Source organism: Xiphophorus maculatus, chromosome 14, assembly GCF_002775205.1.
Source record: "Xiphophorus maculatus strain JP 163 A chromosome 14, X_maculatus-5.0-male, whole genome shotgun sequence".
Lineage (NCBI taxonomy): Eukaryota > Metazoa > Chordata > Actinopteri > Cyprinodontiformes > Poeciliidae > Xiphophorus > Xiphophorus maculatus.
This window is the reverse complement of record NC_036456.1, coordinates 3,936,387-3,954,264: the sequence shown is the minus strand read 5'-3', so window position 1 is coordinate 3,954,264 and position 17,878 is coordinate 3,936,387. Positions and strand designations below refer to the sequence as shown.

The window sequence follows — 17,878 nt, the reverse complement described above, 5'->3', positions numbered from 1 at the left end:
TCACAATGTTTAAATTGGGAGCTGTACTTTAGATAAATAAAAACTACTCTAAGTTAATTAATGACACAGACTCTTCTGCTTAATAAAATCTAGACTTTTTACACATCAACTATAGGAAGTTCTTTCCACAGCATCATATCTTTCATCCATCAACGGAGTGAAAGAAACCAGGTGTGAATGTAACACAAGCCCAATAACATAAACACACAGCTGAGCACCATGTGGCCCTCCTGTGGAAGGATACACCCAGTCCAGCTCCAGTCTCTCTGAAGGCAGCTCCATCTTCAGGTTGTCATAGTTCTGGATGTTGGATGGGACGTACATGGTGATGGGTCGGCCTCGGATGAACATTTTAATTGACTGTTCTGGATAAGATAATAGAGAGATAAGATTAACTTTATTGTACCGATGGAAATTTGTCTCGTTTACACACTCTGGATGCTGCATAACCCAAAACCATGACCATCGTATTACAGCCACACATAAAACCCACTTTCATAATGAATCTATTTCAAGAGAAATAACTACGTAAAAGAAGAACGACTCAAGAACACAAGAAAAAAAAAACAAATCACACTATAAAACCTCTTGTGGCTTTGCTCTTATCTGGATGCTATTGTCTGATGACATTAATTAAAGACATTAATGTACTCAGGCATCTAGTAATGTTTTCTAACATTAACAGAATTAGGTATTGAAACTGTTTCTCAAATATTTCAATCCCCATGAAAAAGAATTTACAGGCGTGCCATGGTGGCGTAGTGGTTAGCGCGACCCATGTTTGGAGGCCTTGAGTCCTTGACGCGGCCGTTGCAGGTTCGACTCCCGGACCCGACGATATTTGCCACATGTCTTCCCCCCTCTACTTTCCCCTTTCCTGTCAGCCTACTATCATATAAGGGACACTAGAGCCCACAAAAGACCCCCTGGAGGGGTAAAAAAAAAAAAAAAAAGGATTTACATAAATTCAGCAATGTCATCTTCACAATTCAGATTCATTTCTCCATAGGCAGCTCTTCTGTTTAGTTCAAATTAACAACATATCTAAAGGGTAGAAATGCTTTGCAGAAACTACATTTTGCATCACTTTGACTGCATGATCACAGTACAAAGATGTTCTAGCCTCATCTATTCTATTTTTTTTTAGAAAAATTATTAAACGTTTCTATCCATTGTAGAGTTGTGGGGTGTAGTTTAAAAAAAGGAGGCTAAAAAGGGATTTGAACTCAATGTGGACAGTAGAATACCATAAAGGAGTGAATATTTTTAAAAGGCTTTGTTTGCTACCCTCTGTGCAGAAAGAGAGCTGTATTATGTCATTTCTGGTGTACCTTGGCTGTAAGTTCCTCTTCTTGAGCCGGGTGAACCTATGTGCACAAGAATGCAAAAACTTAGCATCAAAAAAATTTAGTTTACATAAATAAGCTTTAAACATCAGTTGATTGTAAATCTTAGCTGACCTAACATGGAAATATCTGTAACACACTCTCATGTATTAGCAGTAACTTCCTGCTAAACAGAACATCTTAAATGTGACTAAGCAGAGAAACTGCTGGTGCCAAGACCAGATTTACTAAGCGTGTTGCGCTTATAATTCATCTGCTATGAAATTCTTGAGAATTGAGTCCATTTTATATGGCAGCCAGTTATTAGCAGACAAATATGGTCAAATATGGTTACTTTTTATCTGAGCTGAGGTCTTTAAAGCAGTTCTTCACTTCCCAATTAATTAACGATGGCTGATTTAAGACAGCCCACTAACAAATTTACACAAAAACATTGATGTGCAAGCAGGCCAACTGACTAGTAATTTATTTTTGTAAAATACTGTTTCTTAGGAAATAGACCAATACAAAGTGGTGCATGATTATGAAGTGGATGGAAAATGTACTTTTTCAAACATGAGTAGGAAAACCTTCCACTCCAATACAGTGCAATGTGCTGCCACCTGTGAATATAAAGTGTAAATCTAGCCATTCTGTTTCTGTGAAGGCCACAGAAGTTTGACAGAAAACATTAGAATGGTGAAATGTGTTGCAGACACGTGACTGATGCAAACTCTAAAGCATACAAGCACAACAGAACAAATACAACAGAAAACACTGAAAATACAAAATGCCGGAGGAAGGGGAAAATCCCGCAAATAGCAAAGCCATAAACTCGCTCCACAACACAGAAATGCTCCAGACCTCTAGGGGGAGTCGACCACCAAATCATATGGGACCAGACCTTCAAAGACAGGATGTCCAGAAGAAAGAAGGAGGAATATGTAAGAAATGATAGCTACTCTAGACTCCCGGTAGTGATCTGGAGGACTTCATTTTTGTGGAGCCAGTTTTCCATCATTAATGAAGAAAAGACCAAAGACAAAGACTAAGGCCAAAGAACACAACAGTAAGAGAGGACTGCAAATGTTACAAGACATGGTCATCAGAAGCAGCTAAGAGACTGACGGTAACTCTGGAGGAGTTGGTTTAGATCAAAGCATATTCATGTTTTGGAAAGTCCCAGTCAAAGTCTAGACCTAAATTTAGTAGGTGAGAGTTTGTGGGAATTGCAAGTAAAAGGGGAAACTTTCTGGATAAAGGAGATACACCCCAAAATAACTTCAGGCAGTTCTGGTGCCTGTTACTCAGAGAGCCGAATGGAACACACAGCGTTAGAACAACTTCCTTCAAGTCATCTGCATACATAGTGAAGTTAGTATGCTTCACTATGAATTATCCTTAGAACATCAAGGGCATTGTTCAGATGACGCATGAGTTACATTCCAGACGGAAAGTCAAAGGTTCAGTATGACCTCCAATTCACCAAGTGATGATCTGCCTCATAGTGAGAACCTGAAACCTTAATTTCCCACAATTCACCGACTTCCTCTGGAAGAGAAATGGGCCCTCACTGTTTACTGCTGCCAGTGTCAACAGAAGAGACCTTTAAAAAGAAATACTTTCTTTGCTCTATTGTGATCAAAACCAAAACTTGCTTTTCATACCCATCTTTCCACTGAAAGATGGGTACGAGGAGCTCAAGACGAGGTCATAGTGAGAACATAAAAACGCAACCTACACTGCAGCGCTAACCATCCATCAACCTGCCATGTAAGTTGGAGCAGGAGTGGCACTCGGCTAACCACAGTGGATATGATTCCAGTGCTGCACCCACAGCCTGTCTCCATTCCCAGCATCTCGTATGGAAAGGAGCAAGTTAGCAAGTTGGGGTGGTTGAAATTCTCAGTAAGTGACATAACTGAGACATTTCTCTGGATTTGGAACAGATTACAACTCTTCACTCAGTTATTTTGGTACAGATGCTAACTTACTGGCTGCTGAATTAAGAGAGTCACTTCACTCTCAAACTACAATCAACAAAAGAAATTCTATTAATATCTTAACCAACAGTAGCAAGATCCTTGAATTAGAAAATCTTAAAAAATATATGTGTTTATACTGCATCAGCCTGTGAAGACATACATTGCTGAATAATTGTTTAAAATCCTAACTAAAATCTTTGTCTAAATTACCCGTCATGAATTAGGACGTTTGTATGTGGGGAAGGTTTTAGGTCGGGATTCTTTAGGCAAAAGGTTTGTGTGCATTTTCGCTCTCTATTAGTGGTTGTAAAATGTCCAAAAACAGGCAGAAGGTAGGCAATATCCAACCTCTAAAAATAAAGAACTCAAGATTAAAAAAACAAAAAAGCAAACAAAGTATAGAGATAAAGCACTGACCATACTTATTACTAAATGGAGAGTGGCTGGTCTGTTATTGGACAGTGTGTATCAGTTTCTTCAGCTCATGTGCAAAACTTACAAAAATATTCTAGCTTTTGTGCTTTTGTGTTCTGAAAATCCTCAACTGGTCTTCAAGCTGACACTAACGATGTTCCCATCAACAATTTTTTATGTGCATTTTGAAGTATCATATTAGGAAAAGTTGATGAAACAGCAACATCTGAAATAAATTCCTCAATTTTGCAAAAAAAGAAAAAAACAGCATGACAATTGTATTCAAACCCAGGTAGCAACACTAGCAACACTGTACAAAATGATTTGTATAAACTTTGTACAAGTTCAACACTCTCTTTGGTAGAGTATTAGTTTGAAGCAAATAAAGATTATCCTGATGTATGCCTCGAAGCATTTGTTCCTAATCTTCTTCATCAATTTTCTTTCTAGAAGCTGTTTGTTCATGTCTTTCCAGACAGACAGAAGTGACTTCTTTGTCACAACCAAAGATGCACAACCTTCGCTTACGCCTTAGTTATGGTAATAAAATGTATTTATGAGGGGCTAAATTAAAACAATATACATATTTTCTTTCAAACAGCTTGATGGTTTATAGATCCCACATTTGTAATATGAATATTACAAATGTTTTATTGTTTTTTGTTTCTTAAGAGTCTGACAGACTGCTGCTTAAAAAGGGCAGATTCTAACCATAGTCAAAGAAACTGCGTTAACCACAAGTATGGTTGGGAGGGAAACTCTTTTTTTTTTCTTAAACAAATGACTATGTGCTTAGTTGAGTGACAAGCTATCTGAATGCAAGTTCAGAAGTATAGTTCAACTCCAGGCTCACTAATACACTACTAGTACAATAATGAATAAATATGGTTCTGATCCACTAGAGTTCCAGTTTATGAATCGCATCAACAAAAAGCTGAGAAGATGGAATTAGGCCCAGGTCAACATACTATCCATACCACTTCAGCATTTTTACATTACCAACAATAACATCATTGTAAGTCACTGGTAAATTAACTAAGAGTAACAAACAAAAATAAATACAAAAAAAAAATAAAACATTCAATCCTCAAGAAAAAGAAAGGGAACAATTTTTTTCTTTACAAATAATATAAGTCTTTTGTGTATTTTAATAAAATCCCAATGAGTTAAACCTTTGTAAAAACAACTTTCACTCCACATCAATTCATCAAATTCAAAAATACTTTACTAATTATAGAGGGATATTAAATCCAGTCGTCTTCACAGCTTTGAGTCTTTTGTCTCTATTCATTTTGCCTTAAAATTTCTCCCTGGCAAAACAGTACAGATAGGATGAAGCTTCCCTGTCTTTACTGCACAAACGCATCAACACAGCATGATGCTGCCACTATCATATTTAACTCTAGGCCTGGTGTTTTCAGAGTGAAACTCAGTGTTACTTTCAAAGGAGTTTTTGCTGTAATTCTGCTTGATAAATGCAACAACTTCTCTGTGCGCCGTCACCCAGAGACGGCTGACAGACAGACGAGGTGGAGAACTGAGCTGTGATGTTGGAGGCTGTTCAGAGGGGGATCTCTCTGCATTCGACAGTCTGTACTGAGAGAGATGTGGATTTTCTCATGGATCTTCTGAGAGACAGCAGGATCTGGACCGAACTGTGGCGAGTCGTGACAGGATACGGCTGGCAGCAAGGTGCCTGATTTAAAATATTACTGACTTTTTAGTTTTCGGTGGGCCCACCAATCAGAATGAGTGATGTACAGCTATTTACTTTAACTTACACCTAAGAATTTTTATTTGTGTTTGGAACTCCTCAGGCTCCAGGCTACACTTCCAGGCTCCACAAGAAAGTTTTGGACATTTTAAATGACTCTTCACACCGTGGCCATGGTCTCTTCCAGCTGCTGCCATCAGGCAAGAGATACAGAGCAATAAAAACCAGGACAAATCGCCTAAAAAACAGTTTTTACCCGATGGCAATCATGGCACTAAATTCAAAGGCATGAGAACTTCTGCTCTTGACACCACTTTGTTATAAATGTAAATTCTGTTGCGACACCTCCAGGCACTGCAACCATCTTCTGATGTCTAAGTTTATTTCTCATTTTGTACTATTCATTTCTTTATCTTGGTATATTACGTATATACACATAACCTGCATCTTGACTCGAGTCGAGCAAATCTCAGTCTCAAGTTCCTTCAAGTCATCTGCATACATAGTGAAGTTAGTATGCTTCACTATGAATTATCCTTAGAACATCAAGGGCATTGTTCAGATGACGCATGAGTTACATTCCAGACGGAAAGTCAAAGGTTCAGTATGACCTCCAATTCACCAAGTGATGATCTGCCTCATAGTGAGAACCTGAAACCTTAATTTCCCACAATTCACCGACTTCCTCTGGAAGAGAAATGGGCCCTCACTGTTTACTGCTGCCAGTGTCAACAGAAGAGACCTTTAAAAAGAAATACTTTCTTTGCTCTATTGTGATCAAAACCAAAACTTGCTTTTCATACCCATCTTTCCACTGAAAGATGGGTACGAGGAGCTCAAGACGAGGTCATAGTGAGAACATAAAAACGCAACCTACACTGCAGCGCTAACCATCCGTCAACCTGCCATGTAAGTTGGAGCAGGAGTGGCACTCGGCTAACCACAGTGGATATGATTCCAGTGCTGCACCCACAGCCTGTCTCCATTCCCAGCATCTCGTATGGAAAGGAGCAAGTTAGCAAGTTGGGGTGGTTGAAATTCTCAGTAAGTGACATAACTGAGACATTTCTCTGGATTTGGAACAGATTACAACTCTTCACTCAGTTATTTTGGTACAGATGCTAACTTACTGGCTGCTGAATTAAGAGAGTCACTTCACTCTCAAACTACAATCAACAAAAGAAATTCTATTAATATCTTAACCAACAGTAGCAAGATCCTTGAATTAGAAAATCTTAAAAAATATATGTGTTTATACTGCATCAGCCTGTGAAGACATACATTGCTGAATAATTGTTTAAAATCCTAACTAAAATCTTTGTCTAAATTACCCGTCATGAATTAGGACGTTTGTATGTGGGGAAGGTTTTAGGTCGGGATTCTTTAGGCAAAAGGTTTGTGTGCATTTTCGCTCTCTATTAGTGGTTGTAAAATGTCCAAAAACAGGCAGAAGGTAGGCAATATCCAACCTCTAAAAATAAAGAACTCAAGATTAAAAAAACAAAAAAGCAAACAAAGTATAGAGATAAAGCACTGACCATACTTATTACTAAATGGAGAGTGGCTGGTCTGTTATTGGACAGTGTGTATCAGTTTCTTCAGCTCATGTGCAAAACTTACAAAAATATTCTAGCTTTTGTGCTTTTGTGTTCTGAAAATCCTCAACTGGTCTTCAAGCTGACACTAACGATGTTCCCATCAACAATTTTTTATGTGCATTTTGAAGTATCATATTAGGAAAAGTTGATGAAACAGCAACATCTGAAATAAATTCCTCAATTTTGCAAAAAAAGAAAAAAACAGCATGACAATTGTATTCAAACCCAGGTAGCAACACTAGCAACACTGTACAAAATGATTTGTATAAACTTTGTACAAGTTCAACACTCTCTTTGGTAGAGTATTAGTTTGAAGCAAATAAAGATTATCCTGATGTATGCCTCGAAGCATTTGTTCCTAATCTTCTTCATCAATTTTCTTTCTAGAAGCTGTTTGTTCATGTCTTTCCAGACAGACAGAAGTGACTTCTTTGTCACAACCAAAGATGCACAACCTTCGCTTACGCCTTAGTTATGGTAATAAAATGTATTTATGAGGGGCTAAATTAAAACAATATACATATTTTCTTTCAAACAGCTTGATGGTTTATAGATCCCACATTTGTAATATGAATATTACAAATGTTTTATTGTTTTTTGTTTCTTAAGAGTCTGACAGACTGCTGCTTAAAAAGGGCAGATTCTAACCATAGTCAAAGAAACTGCGTTAACCACAAGTATGGTTGGGAGGGAAACTCTTTTTTTTTTCTTAAACAAATGACTATGTGCTTAGTTGAGTGACAAGCTATCTGAATGCAAGTTCAGAAGTATAGTTCAACTCCAGGCTCACTAATACACTACTAGTACAATAATGAATAAATATGGTTCTGATCCACTAGAGTTCCAGTTTATGAATCGCATCAACAAAAAGCTGAGAAGATGGAATTAGGCCCAGGTCAACATACTATCCATACCACTTCAGCATTTTTACATTACCAACAATAACATCATTGTAAGTCACTGGTAAATTAACTAAGAGTAACAAACAAAAATAAATACAAAAAAAAAATAAAACATTCAATCCTCAAGAAAAAGAAAGGGAACAATTTTTTTCTTTACAAATAATATAAGTCTTTTGTGTATTTTAATAAAATCCCAATGAGTTAAACCTTTGTAAAAACAACTTTCACTCCACATCAATTCATCAAATTCAAAAATACTTTACTAATTATAGAGGGATATTAAATCCAGTCGTCTTCACAGCTTTGAGTCTTTTGTCTCTATTCATTTTGCCTTAAAATTTCTCCCTGGCAAAACAGTACAGATAGGATGAAGCTTCCCTGTCTTTACTGCACAAACGCATCAACACAGCATGATGCTGCCACTATCATATTTAACTCTAGGCCTGGTGTTTTCAGAGTGAAACTCAGTGTTACTTTCAAAGGAGTTTTTGCTGTAATTCTGCTTGATAAATGCAACAACTTCTCTGTGCGCCGTCACCCAGAGACGGCTGACAGACAGACGAGGTGGAGAACTGAGCTGTGATGTTGGAGGCTGTTCAGAGGGGGATCTCTCTGCATTCGACAGTCTGTACTGAGAGAGATGTGGATTTTCTCATGGATCTTCTGAGAGACAGCAGGATCTGGACCGAACTGTGGCGAGTCGTGACAGGATACGGCTGGCAGCAAGGTGCCTGATTTAAAATATTACTGACTTTTTAGTTTTCGGTGGGCCCACCAATCAGAATGAGTGATGTACAGCTATTTACTTTAACTTACACCTAAGAATTTTTATTTGTGTTTGGAACTCCTCAGGCTCCAGGCTACACTTCCAGGCTCCACAAGAAAGTTTTGGACATTTTAAATGACTCTTCACACCGTGGCCATGGTCTCTTCCAGCTGCTGCCATCAGGCAAGAGATACAGAGCAATAAAAACCAGGACAAATCGCCTAAAAAACAGTTTTTACCCGATGGCAATCATGGCACTAAATTCAAAGGCATGAGAACTTCTGCTCTTGACACCACTTTGTTATAAATGTAAATTCTGTTGCGACACCTCCAGGCACTGCAACCATCTTCTGATGTCTAAGTTTATTTCTCATTTTGTACTATTCATTTCTTTATCTTGGTATATTACGTATATACACATAACCTGCATCTTGACTCGAGTCGAGCAAATCTCAGTCTCGTTGTAATCTGTTGATGACAATGACAAATAAATCTTATCTTATCTTATCTTAATATATTTTGGTTTAAATTTAACTGAGCTTTAAAAAAAAGAAAAAAAAGAAATTGAAAGTCTGTTTCTGGTGCCTAAATTTGTTCATCAGAAAATATTCTATTTTAGGGTAATAACCTCTCTTATTTCTAGCTTTCCAGCCAAATTCATAATCTCTGGTGATTATTGTTAGTTTTATTTCATCCTATGTATATCCTACAAAATGTGTATGTGAGATTTGATTTTGAAGTTTGTTAAATAAATACCTTAACTACAAAGTCTCATTATTAGTGTCTCAGGTAGAATTAAGTTGAGATATAATATATAGATACTGTATGTAAATATGTGAACAGATCAATGTACACAATCTACAACTTTCTACAACTAAGTAGTAGAAAAACAAAAAATATATTATGAAGGAAAATAATTCAGAGCAGAAATATAGAGCAAACCTGTCTCTAGAGGTTGTTTTCCAATCATTCAACAATCTGAACGTGGCTTTAATTTACTAAGATAATAAATGCTTATCATTTTGTCAGTAATATTTCACAATTTCATTGTGGAATGATGGACTTTAAATGATTGGATAAGGACTTTATGACCACTCACAGATTAATATGTAACAAAGCTGCTTGTCGAAGATCATTGCTGATGTCTTCCCTACTTGGCATTGTGACAAGGCACACCTGTATGCTCCGCAGGTGCCAGCTGCCAACTGCCAACACTACTGCTTTAATGGAGGTGGTCCCACCTGCTGATGATCAATTCATTCACTAGCAGCACCAAGTTGCTACTGAAGCAGCAAGGGTGTACTTAGTTTTTAGACATGTTTCTATTTTGACTCTATTTTGTGTTTTCTTTTTCACATGAGATTAGATTAGATTTAGGACCTAATCATGTTTATGTGTTGTCATCTATAAACCAATGAACAGAAACGGTGTACTTTGGAAAGGTACATGCAACAAAAGCGTTTCACAGGCTTACCTGCACTGGCTATCAGCTCCTTTGCCCGGCTGTGGAGAGAGAACACACCCAGGTGACACACATGAAACCACTTCATGAGAACACGATGTGGATCTGTCAGCATCCTCTTATAGAAAGGGAGTCTTATGTTAAATTTACACAATCAGCATCTCAACCAACTGCCTTTTGCAGAGGACATGTGAGCGATGATGTGGTAGCAGCTGTAAGTAATGGCGGCGTACCTCTCCAGGCTGGGGGAGCGGGTCAGCAGGTTGGCAGAAGACGCTGCCTTCTTGTCCAGACGCTTCCTTTGCCTCTCTGGGTTCGCCAGCTTCTCGCTGTTTCTACGAACCCTACAGCGGCGCAATGCAAACAATGAGCCTTCAAATGAAACCGCTTACACCGTAATTCCACAAATAGGGTTAGAATTTTCCCCAATGGAGGCATGAAAGGGGATTACAGGCATGCTAAGACAGAAACGTGAACAGCTGTTGTAATTTGATGTAATTTAATCTGGTTTGATAAGAGCTTGTTACAAAAAGTCAGCGAGAAGACGTGTTGATCAGAGCTGATCAGCATAAGGTCAAGGCAAGTTTATTAAAGCAAAACGGAAAAGAATTTTGCAGCTTTTAGTTTGACAAAAGTTATCAGAAACTCTCCTGCCTCAATAGTCCAGGTCATGTCCTTCTGAAGAAACTTCCCCACTGAGTGGACCTTGTGCTCTTCATTTTCAGATTTCAGGTGAGAATGAGGAATGATTTGGCCCTGTCAGTGGCCCGTTTGGTCCGCGCATTAGCTGGAAGGCAGATTGTCTCTCACACACGAGTCTAGAATATTTTTGCTGTGCAGAATGCACAGTAGAGATGGCATAAAATTCACATCACGATGTCTTTCGTGAAAACCCTTTTCCAACTGTGTTCATGGCAATTTGGATGCAAATACGAAAAAAGTCTATGTTCTTTACATCTTTCAAACTACGAGTATGTGTTCAGTCCGTTTTAACTTTAAAAATGTGGATTCAATTTAAACGTCCTCCTGTCACATGTTGAAGTGCCCCTGAGCAAGGCACTCGACCCCAGATGGTCTACAGGTCTGCCTACCGGAGTATGATTGCTTGAGTGTGACTGTTTGAAAGCACTTTGGGTGGTCGATACGATGAGAAAAGTGTGATATAAATTCAGACCATTAACCATTAACTGAAAGATTGTGACATTAATTCAAAAAGGTGACGCTTGAACAGATCTAGCTCAGCGTGGTTTTGTTGTGTCAGTGGAACAGTTGCATTGCCAACATCAAATGCTGAACATGGTGAACTTATTTTAGTGGGAAGATGAAAAGCCTGAGTTCAAGTTGGAAACCACTCGGCATTCAAGGCATTGATCAGCGGTAGATCAAGGGCCACAAGAGAGATCCTGAATGTATGAAACAAATTACATAAGAAACCCTCTTCCAAGCCACAAAAAGCCTGGGGGACAAAAAGGAAAGTCGTGCATGCACAAGAACTGGTCCCAATTAACAAAAGCAGCTGTGCTTCACCACTATGTTGTTTACAGACCATTGGAAAGGCAGTTGTTCAAAAGAGTCGGAAGAAAAGAACCAAAGTATTCATCCCAGAATTTGAGGACAGTGGTGAGTGATTTAGTGATTAGATTCCTTCTGCAAAACCCAGTTGAATAGCAGCTCCTTGTTATTGTCTTTACCTAATCTTTTATATGGCAGTTTTTTCATGAACTGTTCCTTTAGTGCTGCCTGTCTGGACAGATGCTCTTTGAAAAGTTACAGCTATTAAGGTTTACACACAGTCTAACCTGTTCAGTCTAAGCCTGTGTGTATTGCTAGCCTCACCATACACCTTTCTGTGGTTTCATGCTGACCTCACATCACATCTTCCACTTGCTGCAGTGTAGTTGAACTAATTATGGACATGTCACTCAGCTGGATCAAATGCTCCACTCCAGCTCCATGTTTTCCCAACAACCTAATCAAATACATGGGAAAATTCCATTCCGATTATTTTAGAAAACAGACCCTCACCACCCCCCGTCCCTTGGTGTTTTCTGATTCTGATAGCTAAAGGTTTGACCTGTGGCAGCACAACTGGGGTTTGCAGAATCCAACTCAGACAATATTAAAGTTGATTGAGTCTTAAAAAGCCATGCAGGATTAACTTGGTTATGCAGAAAGCAGCGGTGAGGCTGGCTCACGCACAGCGTCTTTTCTCCTTCCTGGATGGGGGACAGGGGTCCAGATCGCAGGCTGAGGTTTTGGTCTGAGCCGAGGGAGGCCGGGGTAGAACCCGGTTCGTCCGGAGAGCAGCTTCTATCCAGGCATTCTTCCCTCTGAAGGGATCTCACCGTTGTTGGCTGAATAGGCTCCTCCACTGACGAAGCCCAACTCGTTTCTTTTTCTTGGTCCCCTCCGACTTCTTCATCCACCTGGTCCTCCTCTTCCTCGTCCTCCAGGCCAGGGACACGGTGGAGTTTGCCTCGTGTCCCGTCGAGCATGAGCTCAGTTGGAGGAAGGCCGTCTTCAAGATGGAGGCTCTGAGTGTGTCTCGATAGTGCGGACATGGTGGGCTCAGTCTGAGTTGCCTTATCCAATGACGGCAGTCTGCCTTGCTGCTCTGCAGACACTCTGCTTCCTATGAGGCCGTTAGCATTGCTCACAATGCTCTCTGACTGTTGACTGGAGAAGGTACAGAGGTTGGGAACCACACAGACCAGTCATACAGTAAGACCAAACATATCAACACAACCAACGTTCAACAGACAAGCATCACTTAGAACAAGCCTGTAACATGTTAGAAACAATACAACATTCCTGTTATGACCATTCATGTTAATGTCTCAGGAAATCCCATCAGCCTGGACTTGTACGTCACTTTTCTGTTGCAAACCTACAAAATTAGCAAGTAATGCCTTATATCTTTGTATTAAAGCACTTTTTAAAAGAAGTTTTAGAATTTCATCTGTTTTAGTAGGAGTCCATCAGCATGCAGCATCTAGACATGGTAAGTCTAGATCTCTTGTTCACAGCCTGTTCAGGTGAGCTCAGATCCTCTGCTGCATTGTGTTCAGGAATGCTGACTCAGCCATTCTTAATGCTCCCACATACTCAGGCGTACTGTGTGAATTCTGTGATCCATGCAGACTCTGAGCACACTGCCGGTTGTGATTTCATGCCTATAGCCTACATTGCTCATGAGAAATTCCTTCATTTCCCACAATCCAAAAGGATACTAGCAATTTTGTTGAGCTAATGGGGAGCCTAGCCCCTTTTCTCCTCCACTGCACCCTGTCAGTGCTGCACAGACAGCAGCAGTTGCATTGTGTGTCTTTACAAATGGTTGCTCCGACTCTCAACCTTACCACCTCGGTGCTGCATACAAAATGTAAGTATGGTGGTCCACCATGGACTAAGGTACAACCGAATATGTGGAGATCCATAGGAGTGTGTGCATGTGTATGTGTGTGTGTGTTTGCTCTTTGATACAGTGGCAAACTGTCCAAGGTGTCCCTGCAAGGAAAAGCTTGTAATGACAAAGGAGACATCAGTAATCCAACAAAACTGACTGACAAAAGCTTTGATAGAAATACAGTAGATACATAACAATAAGGTTTTCTGATAATGCTGCCACTACCATCAGGACTATAAACCACCTAAACTGTCACTTTTTTACTAACATCTAAAATTGTAGTTGGCAGAAATGAGAGGTGATCAGCAGTCATGCTACGGTAAGCGGTGTGGCTGTGAGCCGCAGCCTGGCTCTGAGTGGGAATCACCTGGCGGCCGTGGCAGCGTGGTAAATTCCATCGTTGGCTGAACTTGATGAGAGTTTTCTGCCGCTGGTGAAACCGTCTGAGTAACACACCTGGTTCAGTACCCGGGCAGCACTGGGGTTCACTGGGGGAATCAGAAGGAAAGGTCCATATTTGTGAGGGTATTCACATGTTTCTGCATGCACAATTACCAGAACATGAACAGTATGTTTGATGTAGGCCAGGACAGTCAGGATTTGACACAAATCCAACTTCTGACCTGACCAAACACTGACCTGCAATCAGCTGCTGCTTCAGTAATGGGAGCAGCTGATCATGCATCCGGATTCTCCGCAGAGCGTCAGCCAGCGACGACTTCAGCAGCGTGATCTCATCCTCCTGCGCCTGCAGACGCACCTCCATGGAGGAACTGCGGTCGGGGAAATCAGTGCTGCCGTCTGCTGACACATCATCTGCAAGTAGTTCACAAAAAATTCTACGTGAAAAGTAATGCCTCAACTGAGAACATATGTTTGAAGACGCTCATTGGGGAAATACGAGCCTCAACTATAGTTCTATTTTCTTTTTTCAAAATACATAAAATCTTCTGCCATCAACTGATTAATATGGACAGTATTGCTTACACTGAATGAAAGTACCTTTGTACATTTTAAATCATGATCCACTGATTGATGAGCTGTGCAGGAACCAAGATGAGGCGACTTTCACTGTAGGATAAATCTGAAACAACAAACTAGTACATGCACATTTTCTCTTCAAGGCTTTTTACCACCATGATAAAGAGCATTTCAAATGCCAAGTTAAACCAAGACAAGTGCCAAAAATGTAGATTTTTAAAATAGAATTATTCCGTTACTAGCTTATGGAATAAAAGAACAAACAAGTTCCTAGTAGGGGTGCACCGATTGCAGTTTTCTGATTACAGATCTTTTAAAAAGCCTGATCTGCTGATTCAGATTTTGGCCGATACCATTTTTTTGTGTGAAATATTGCTAAATATGGCAAGAAAGCCACTGAGTTGGCAGAAGTGTTAAATGTGCAGACATGGCCTGATGGGAGGGGCCTATCAGTCAAAAGAGCAGAAGAGAAAATGGTTGATTTTTAGATCTTAACTGAGATAAGATTGGGGAATAAGATCAGCTTTACACGTTAATATCAAAATTAAGGAAATCGGTGCCAATACATCGTCTGGCCGATAAATCGTGCATCCCTAGTTCCTAGACATAAAGTCAATTAGAGAGAAAGGAGTCCTCGTGCAACACAAGTTTAGATAGCTTTTGAGATGTGGGAAGACTATATAGACTTCTTTATTATGCCCTGTTGCAAAGAATATCAGTTTTTCCTCCCAAAGCTTTCTGTGGCTCTAGTGGCCTCAAATCAGCAACAGTTGGTTAAGAAAAAAAGGCAGATATGCAGTTTGAGTTTGAGTCTGAGAATCAAACCGGGGAAGAAAAACTTTAACAGATCTTTCTATTTATGTACCCAAGAACCTATTTCTTTGTTTGTTAAATGTGGATCTTATTTATCAGTTTTTATCAGATATTGGTATCACAGCTGTTTGAGTTACATATATTCTCAGCTCAGAGGAATTCAAAATACACGTCACGGCAGAAGCTATATTCTTTTCACTTCCAAGAAAGAAGAACCAGAGGCGTTTTGTAAGAGAAGTGATGATGAAATCACCTCCAGTATTTCAGTTGAACAGAAAATGTCCTCAGTGAATCAGTTACGACATGCCAACACTTGCTCACTGCTCTTTTATGCTCAGTTGACAACATAATATGTCATGGCGCGGGCAAACAGCCAGCAGCTGACAGCAACAAGAAAACTATTGGCAACTATCAACCTGAGAATCCAACATTCCAGCAGCCTGTTTGCTTTTATGGAGATGAATCACAATGAGCAAATTCTGTACATCTTTCAGAAATTAAGTTAAGAACAAGAGTTAAAGATACTCAAAGGAAGCTGTGATAATTTTCTTAAACTGAGCCTAACTCTGCTGGAGGTTTCTTCCAGTTTGAAGGTAGTGGTTCCTCTCCACTGTCACCATATGCTTCTTCAGGATAAAAGATTGCAACAGAGTCAATGACTGGCTGGGATCCTTAGATAGATATGTTCTCCCCAACTCTGCTGCGATTGTGATGCAGTGGAATAGCCATGAACCTGTGGCTTCTTCCTGTCACATGTTGATGTGCCCCCGGGCAAGGCACTCAACTGCAAGTTATAATCAGTGTATGAAGGCGTGCATGTTTATGAGTGTGACTGGGTGAATGTGGCACCAGTGTAAAAAGCTCTGAGCTGACAGTAAGAACAGAAATAGGATTTATAATTTCAGTCCATTTACCAACTGGCATATATCATTAAGATACATAGCATTATAATTTGGATCACATTGGAACATATAATTCAATCTGATTCTTACTTTATGGCTGGAGTGTTCCAGGATGAACTTAATTGATTTGAAGCTAATTTGTGCTAACCTGAAATCGGTATAATTAGATATGAGCTAGATATTTGTTTCCCATGCAGCACTTTTAGATGGCAATTGTTGTAAATTGGTACTGCAGGAGCACACACCCAAAACAATGTCATTAAAAATTGTTTTATTTTTGTCCATTTCAGAAAGTGAAACTGGTATTATAAAGATTCAGCACACATCATATAAAATTATTTCAAGCCTTCATTTCTTGTCATTTTGATGATTCTGTGGCTTACACATAATTAAAACCCAAAGTTCAGTGTCTCTGAAATTTGAACATGGTGTCAATACAATCTGCACCTTAGCAGAACTACAGGCTGGTCTCCTCCATGCCATGCTGCACTGATGCAGTGATTCATGCAAAAGGAAACCCAACCAAGTAATGAGAGTATAGAAATAAACAGAAACCTGAAATTTCTGTCTTTTATTCTTTTTTATGCCTTGTAAGATACTAATTTTCTGAGACAGTGAGTTCTGGTAAGCTGTAATTATCAAAATGGATTTTTTGGGGGATGTACCAGGTCATAAACTAGTGGTGACCAAACGGTTGCCATGTAAAACCAAAACCAAAATAGTTGGATTGAAAGTACTTGTGGATCCCAAAAAATTCACACAATTTTGAAAGAATTTGAGTGCATATTTTTGCTCCAACCTGGTCAACAATAAACTTTACTAATTTCAATAAAATGACTAAAGTAACATTTTTGTAGGAAGGAAATCTGTAAATCACTGCAAAAGATCCCACAGGTCCTCCTGGTAAATTGGTTTCAATTTCTTTGAAATAGGAATCAAATCTATTCTCAGATACAAGAACAGGAAATGGGGAACTTTCTTCAAGAGCGTTTGCTATATTTAGCCAGGTTTAATGAATGGGTGTGTCCAAGTCTGCTTTGGAGAAGAAAAAAAAGTTCTATAGTTTTGGTTCGACTTGTCCAGAAATTAAACTGAAAGTAAAACATATACAACAATGTTTTATATTAACATTTCTCATTTCAAAACTGTTATTTCCCTATATATTGTTAAAGGCTTCACACGTGTGAAACACTCAATCTAAAAATGTTTATAAAAACATGCATCAACCAATCAGCCAAAGTTGGACCATTTCTAATAAATCACGTTTATAACCTATAAATAATAATCAAAGTCTAACTACTTGTAGCGACTTGTACAAGTAGTTGCAACTATGAAACATATTTTCAGCCAACACTACTAAACAGTAGAGCCTTTAAAAATGAAAAGTTAGTTTTGCTCAGTTGCATACACACGTGTGTGTTGAAAACCAGTAGTTCCTCTGCACAGTCACCTCATACACAGAAGCTACTGGCTGAGTTCACACACCACACCCTCTCTGTTCTTCCATCCATGGCCTTTATACAGTGTAACCAAAAGCCACAGTCGCTTACAAAGCCATAAAACAAAGAAAATCCTGAGCGGTGTAGACTTTGTACCTTATCATTGTACCA

The 17,878-nt window shown here is 39.3% G+C and overlaps 1 protein-coding gene across 2 annotated transcripts in view; it reads right to left on the bottom strand.

The window, feature by feature from the left end:
• Positions 1-17,878, bottom strand: part of eml3 (echinoderm microtubule associated protein like 3) — a 52,480-nt gene that overhangs the window by 17,138 nt on the left and 17,464 nt on the right. The window contains exons 2-8 of one of the 2 annotated variants that reach the window (XM_023346594.1): positions 14,212-14,388; positions 13,940-14,060; positions 12,366-12,842; positions 10,400-10,510; positions 10,179-10,207; positions 1,332-1,367; positions 245-365 (exon numbers count right to left, since the gene is read on the bottom strand). In XM_023346594.1, the coding sequence (XP_023202362.1) occupies positions 245-365; positions 1,332-1,367; positions 10,179-10,207; positions 10,400-10,510; positions 12,366-12,842; positions 13,940-14,060; positions 14,212-14,388 (1,072 nt within the window). The remainder of the gene's footprint in view (positions 1-244; positions 366-1,331; positions 1,368-10,178; positions 10,208-10,399; positions 10,511-12,365; positions 12,843-13,939; positions 14,061-14,211; positions 14,389-17,878) is intronic. The other variant, XM_023346595.1, reaches the window with a different exon arrangement.